Below are 6,917 nucleotides of genomic sequence, written 5' to 3'. Positions count from 1 at the left end.
TTATTGTTTCAAAAACTTTTTATTTGGGCCATTATTAATAATTATTGTAATTAAGATTTTATTTGGGTCATTATTAATACTTATTGTAATTAAGAAATTAAAAAAAAAAAAAGCATGACTCGTCCTGACTAGGTTTGATCAGGCCGAGTCACCAGGTTTTTTAAATGACGAGTCAAGTCAGAAAACCTCGTTTTCCAACTATGCTTTAGAGTGTCGAGAAACTCCTTTTAAGATTGAAAATTAACCAAAGATGATATGTACTTGGGGATATATGGATTAAGATAATGAATGGGAGAGGGGAAAGGGGTTGGCTTTACTAAGGAAGCTGGGCCTCTTGGCTTAATTGAGGAATCCTAACCTCTTCTTAAATAGAAATCCAAAGAGATAAATTATGAAATTCCAAAATCTTCTTTCTTCTTCGTACATTCCATTTGTTGTCTTGTCTTTAAATAGGAAGTACAATAGGAGTTACATAGTCACATACATAACCAACTCACATTACTCTAAACACCACATTCATAACAAATTACCTGCAAATTACAATAACTAATCATTTCTCCAAATAGCTTACCCCACTTCCAATAACTAATCCTACCATATATAACCACACACTCTCCTTACAAATTGTTGCAGCAAAGGCGAAGGCGATACCTTGGAAGAGCAAGTAGATGGTTGGCTCTTGGAACAGTTATGCCAAACTTCTCAGTCATGTCCAAGTCCTCAGGTAACATGCCATTGGCTAACTCTCAATCGAAAACATGTACTAATTGTCCAAGTACTAGTTTCCCAATTGTTAGGCCTAGATACATACCAGGACATCCTCTACGACCTGATCCAAATGGGATAAGTTGGTAGTCATGTCCTCGGATGTCAATATTACTTCCTATAAATCTTTCAGGCAAAAATTTTTCAGCATCATCATAAGTCGACCACACATTTGGGTCCCTTTGAATTGCCCAAGCATTTATAATCACACGAGAATTCTTGGGTATATGGTATCCATTGATTGTTATGTCTTCCAAGGATTCATGGGCCAATAGAAATGGAGCAACAGGGTGAAGCCTCATGGCTTCTTTCACCACCATATCCAAATAGTCAAGCTTAACTAAGTCATCTTCCTCTACTAGCTGATCTATGCCAACTTTATTCCTCAACTCTTCCTGGAGCTTTTCTATCACCTTAGGATGCCTAAAGAGTTCTGAGAGGGCCCATTCAATTGTGACAGATGATGTGTCTATTCCTGCCACAATCATGTCTAAAATGATTGCTTTTATATTAGTCCGATCAATCATGTAGCTCTGTTCTTCTTCTCCAATATGCATATGTTTTGATTCCATCATCAGAGGCAGCATCACATCAATGAAGTCCTTGTTGTCTTTACTGTCTTTAGGATTGTTTATGTGATCATCAATGATCTTCTCCAAAAACCCATCCAAGACTTTGCTAACTTCCTTCATGCTTCGACCTAATCCCTAATTAATATATACAATGATTAACAATGCTGTGTTAGATAGCCTTTTTTTCAAATTCCATGGCAATATTGAGATGGGAACCCAAAACACAGTGAAGTAAACACACCAATGCTATTAGATTCCTTTAAGACAGTAAAATGGCATTCTTGTAGCTTAATAAAAAGTTTTAAGTGAAAGAGAACTGTGTTCGGGACAGCGCTCCCACGAGTCTATTTCTCTTATCCCATGTGAAAAGACATCACTGCCTTTTGTTTTGGGAAGAAGAGAGAAAAAGATGGAGAGCTTGCGTAGGCCACACTGTAGGACAGAGAACCACTTCCCAAAGTTTAAATATAAGTTTTGGGCAAGAGATCGTTGTCTGATCGCATAACCCCTGTAGCGATAGGGGGGCCAATGAGATCGCAAGCAGTGGCATCAACATCGATGGGATTTTTATGTCAAGAGGGATGGGTGATAATTTTTGCACGCTCCTATGCCTGGCGCAGGATCCACATGATCTGGCAACATTCTTTTTCCCATAGGATTTTAACAACCTCCCGCCCTTCTTATGAGCTAGAATTTGACCAGTGGGATAGATGGTAGAAGTGTCTATTACAGAATCCATCCTACGTCCATCAACATGTTTTATTTATTTATTTATTTTGGTGATTAAAATATATTCAAAAAAACCCAGAAATCATCCCCTCCCCCCTCTCCCCTCTCCCCTCTCCCCTCTCCAACCCTAAAATGGAAGGAAAAAAAAAAAGGTTTAGAAATGCTAACAGGTCATGTCCAAGGCGTGGAACATTGTGCCTAGACACAACTGGGGGCAAGAAATTTCTTTGTGGGGGTGACCGCCCATGCCCAGACACAGTGTGTTGGGGAGGTGAAATAACAACCCCTAACGAAGAAAATAGTGCTCTGTAAGTTTTTTTTTGTTTTTTCTTTTGTTTTGGGTTTATGCTCGCCAGAGTTACGTCGCTGATGACTCATAGCGCCCCTCCTACCATTACTGTGGATAGTAATGGATCTCGTGGTGGTGTTCAGCGCTCGTGGGTGAATCTCTTTAGTGGTGGGAAGGTAAGAGAGGGTGCGGGGACAATCCCCTACCTTGAGCCTTCTATCGTTAATGGCAAAAGAGTAGCGCAGTGTTCTGTTGAAGAGTTGGCAGAGGAAAAGGATAGGTGGGAGGCAGCCTTGATAGGATATGTTTTCGGTCCCAGCCCATCGTTCTCTTCCATGCAGCATTTTGTGAAGGAAAAATGGGGACACGTAGGTGGTGTTGAGGTTTTTGGACTGGAGAGTGGTATATTTGTTTTCGATTTTCAGGGAAGTGATTTAAGTCGACAGATTTTGGATGCTCTAGACTCTCGCCCCCTTATTCTACGTCCTTGGTCGCAATCTTTGGGGCGCATCGCAAGTGTTCTTGGACGCCCAATCTGCGCAGACAGAAGGACTGTGCAACGTGAGCGTCTCTCTTTTGCGAGGCTATGCGTCTCCATTAAAGCCTCTGATGGGCTTCCCAGCACCATTTTGATCGCTCAAGAGGATGGTTCGTTGGTGGAGCAGTCTGTTCACTATGACTGGACTCCGCCATTGTGCACTGTGTGTAAGGTGTATGGGCATGTGGATAAGTCGTGTCCTCTTGCATCGATTAATGACCAAGATGGAGGAGGCTCTGCATCTGATGCAATGCAGGTTGAGGAGGCCTGGTAGAAGCCGAGGGGGAGAAGGACTCGAGGCAAGCGACCTTTGCCGCCGGAGTTGTGTGTTCAGGCTGTTGGCTCAGTGCCATCGGAAACCGCTTCTGGCCGGACAGTTTCTTCGGTTACTGCCTCTACGGTTGTGGCGCCTCCACGTAGTCTTGCTGGTATGGATATTTTGAATAAAAAAGAGGGTGGGGGATTGGTTAATGGTAAGGAGGCTGAGATGGCACATGCGCCTCCACGTGGTCATGTTGGTAGGGATTTTTTGAAGAATAATGAGGGTGGTGGATCGGTTAAAGGTAAGGAGGATGAGAGGGCACTTGCACCTCCACGTGGCCATGTTGATAGTGCTTTTTTGAATAAACATGAGGGTGGTGGATCCGTTACAGGCAAGGAGACTAAGAGGGCACTTGCGTCTTCTCCACGTGCAGCGTTAGTTGTGCCATTTGATAACCGTGAGAAAGGTGCAGATATACGCAAGGGAAGTGTTTTGAAGCAGGTTGAAGGAGGTTCTTCTAATTCGGCAGATGTGGATGGGCCACGTGGTCCTACTATAGTTGAGCCCATGCAAAAGAACACAAAGCCAGTGGCGCCTGTGTCTTCAGTATCTCCTTCTCCAATGGACACTGGGGGCACTAGCGGCAGTCGTTTTACAGCTTTGCAAGATTTGGAGAATGATGAGCCAGGGGAGGTGCGAGATATTTCCAACGGTGTCCGTGAGAGGGAACGAAGTCCGGGTAGGGGCGGCCCTGTACAACGTCCCACTTCTTCAACCTCCCAATGCTGATGTTCGGCGCTTGGAATGTCAGGGGTATGAATGACCCTGGCAAGCGCAGGGCAGTCCTTGATTGGGCTGGCAAAAATCGATTAATGTTTTTTGGTCTGATTGAGATTCGTGCGAAGAAGTGTAATTTTGATGCGTGGGCTGATTATTTGGCAGCCATGGAAATTTCCATTTGTATTGACTCTTTCCCTTGGGCTCTTTCTGCTTTAGTACAGGATGATGCTAGGGGCAAAAGATATCTCAGAATGTAATCTCTTTATAACAGTAATATAATATAAGCTCCTGTTTTTACCAAAAAAAAAACAACCTCTAACCCCATGAAAGGCAAAAATCCCATATCCCATGATGTCAACGCGTGCATTCTCATTGGCTCCCACACACGTAGGGGCCACACTTCTTTGACAGAGAACACCGACCTTAGATAAAATTACATACCCTGCAAGCCTAGGAAAAATTCATTAGCTTAATATAAAATATGAGCTCCTATTTATACCGTTGTGTTAATTAAATAGACTTACTTGAAGGTCAAGTGTACCGATATAGGGAATGAAATCGGCTAGGCTGAAAGACCCAAGAAGCTTGAAGAATTCCTCAACAACTGACTTTAGGCGGAAATTATCGACCTTGCTACCGATCAGCATCCAGAAGGTCATATCCTCAATCAGGGATCCCACCTTGGCACTCACATCAACCACTGCATTAGCTTCGGCAGCCTCCCTAAGAGATCCAACAAGGAGGCGCACCTCTTCCCTTCTCATCTGCTTGAATGAATCAACTTTTGCTGCACTTAGCAGCTCTATGGTGCACAGCTTTCGCATGTTGCGCCAATATGTGCCATATTGTGAGAAAGCCATGCCTTTGTTCCCATAAGACATATACTGGGCACCCATAGTGTATGGTCGACTAGCAAAGTTGATGTCATGGGTCTTGAGGAACAATTCCGCTGCCTGAGCCGATGATACCACCACAGTTGGCACAAGGCCTAGCCTGATGTACATAATGGGTCCATATTTTTGGGCCATTCGATGGATGGTACGGTGAGGGAGATCATCCAACATGAGAAGATTGCCGAACACTGGAAGCCCCCTAGGTCCCGAAGGTAGTCGACGATCATGCCGGAAATGGATCAATAAAGACTAGAGCACTCCAAGCACTGCTAAGAGAACTGCAATGGTCCAAGAAGACATTAGGGGATAATGTGAAGGAAGCTCACAATTATTGTTGGACAGAATCTTTCTTTAGGTTCTCTTCTCTTTGGAAGTAGTAGTGAAGCATAGAAATATGTATATGGGATATATTAATATGGATGAATATGGGCTCCCGTGAATTGCAAGGTGGTAGAGTATAATTGAGTGGCCGCCCATGTTTCCAACATGTACACAGGACTTCACGTTTCCAACATGTACTTCGTTTTTGGTGGGATCCAACATGTACTTGAATATCTTACCAAAATAAAAACATGTACTTGAATACAATTTTGTCATGGTTCGTCCGATATAGAAATACGTATGCATTACGACATTCAGTGTCGGTCCTTGAATACTTTTGCTCACTTTAAAGGATACCGGCTGGGACCTGGCTCCTGTGCATCCTGGCTGCTGGGTTGCATATGCAGCGCCAGACTCAAGGCGGCACGCTTTGATCGTCTTACCCCTGCCCAAGCGTCTTGCCCGAGCAGGGGTAAGGCAGTCAAAGCTCAGTGCCTTGAGCACATGCAGTCTGGCTGTCCGAATGCACAGGGTCTTTTTCTTTGGATAGGGCTCCTTTCCAGCGTGCACCCCGCCCAATAAATGCCTAGTGAAACATCCAATCTTTAGGAGGGGTGCTCGCAAGAGAGGAGCCATAGGCAAAAATTGAGTTCGGTTCCGCTGCCGCACGTACCAACAGGTGAACACACATCTCAGAGTCAATCATATTTTAATTTTGTTTCCATAAAAACCCCTCCTCCCCTTGTAAATGGCAAAAATAGGACAGGTGGTTGGCTCTTACATATACGTTCACCTGTTGGTATGCGCAGAGGAACCGAACTCGCAAAAATTATATCGTTGAATCTTTTCTTAGGTTCTCTACTCTTTGGAAGTAATAGTGAAAAATAGAAAGAGAGAAATGGGTATACTAACGGTATATCTTAAGCTAGCACCCTATCCGTCTATCTCTCTCTTCCCCCTTTGAAATGACTCTCTAATCCCCCAAAGAAAGCAAGAAAGATAGACAAATAGGGTGCTAGCTTAGGGTATACATCTCAGGATGTAAATGGATCGGATTCGGCTCGAATAGTGCTATATCCGCTTCCGCATCCAATTAGCTTTCGGACGGATTCGGATAGTGCTAAACAGATACGGACACGGATACTGATCGGATATTTTATCCGTTTACATGTAAATATAGCTTTTCGGATAGCTATAGCCTATCCGTATCTGCATCCGTTTAGCTTTCGGACGGATTCAAATAATGCTAAACAGATACGGAAACGGATTTCGGTTATTCATTTACATCCCTATATACAGCTAGCATACCCAGCCTTTTATCATAGAAAAAATAAATATTTTTGGATATTGCCCAGACTATGGCAAATCCGCTAGAGTCCAAAAGTCATAGTATTTGTTTACCAAATAATAGTATTTATATTTCAAATGATTTATCATTTATCTTCTTTCTTTTCTTTTAAAGTAGAAAAAAAATGGATAAATGTTCTCTGCACTAGGGGCACAGGATGCGTTTAGACACATGGGATGGGTGAAATGACAGCCCCACACCCTGAAAGGCCGCAATAACCACTGCTTCCTACCCCATGTGTTTGTGTGCAGTCTGCGCCCTTGTGAACTCCCGAACACAGAACATCCCCCCAAAAATTATATATATGGATATGGGCTCCCGTGAATTGCCAAGTATACATTGTACAATATAATTTTGTCATGAACATAATTGAGAGTCGGTGCTGCCCTTCTTTCCTTTCTTAGTTAAAACCAATATATA

The 6,917-nt window shown here is 43.3% G+C and overlaps 1 protein-coding gene across 1 annotated transcript; it reads right to left on the bottom strand.

Moving 5' to 3' along the window:
- Positions 1-740: 740 nt before the first annotated feature.
- Positions 741-5,020, bottom strand: LOC122666326 (cytochrome P450 71AU50-like). The gene is made up of 2 exons (XM_043862525.1): positions 4,460-5,020; positions 741-1,472 (listed from the first exon to the last, which is right to left on the bottom strand). The coding sequence occupies exons 1-2, from the start codon at positions 4,997-4,999 to the stop codon at positions 747-749; spliced, it is 1,266 nt and encodes a 421-aa protein (XP_043718460.1). The 5' UTR covers positions 5,000-5,020; the 3' UTR covers positions 741-746.
- Positions 5,021-6,917: the final 1,897 nt, after the last annotated feature.

This window comes from Telopea speciosissima, chromosome 6, assembly GCF_018873765.1.
Source record: "Telopea speciosissima isolate NSW1024214 ecotype Mountain lineage chromosome 6, Tspe_v1, whole genome shotgun sequence".
Taxonomy (NCBI): Eukaryota; Viridiplantae; Streptophyta; class Magnoliopsida; order Proteales; family Proteaceae; genus Telopea; species Telopea speciosissima.
This window is presented reverse-complemented; position numbering and strand designations above follow the sequence as displayed.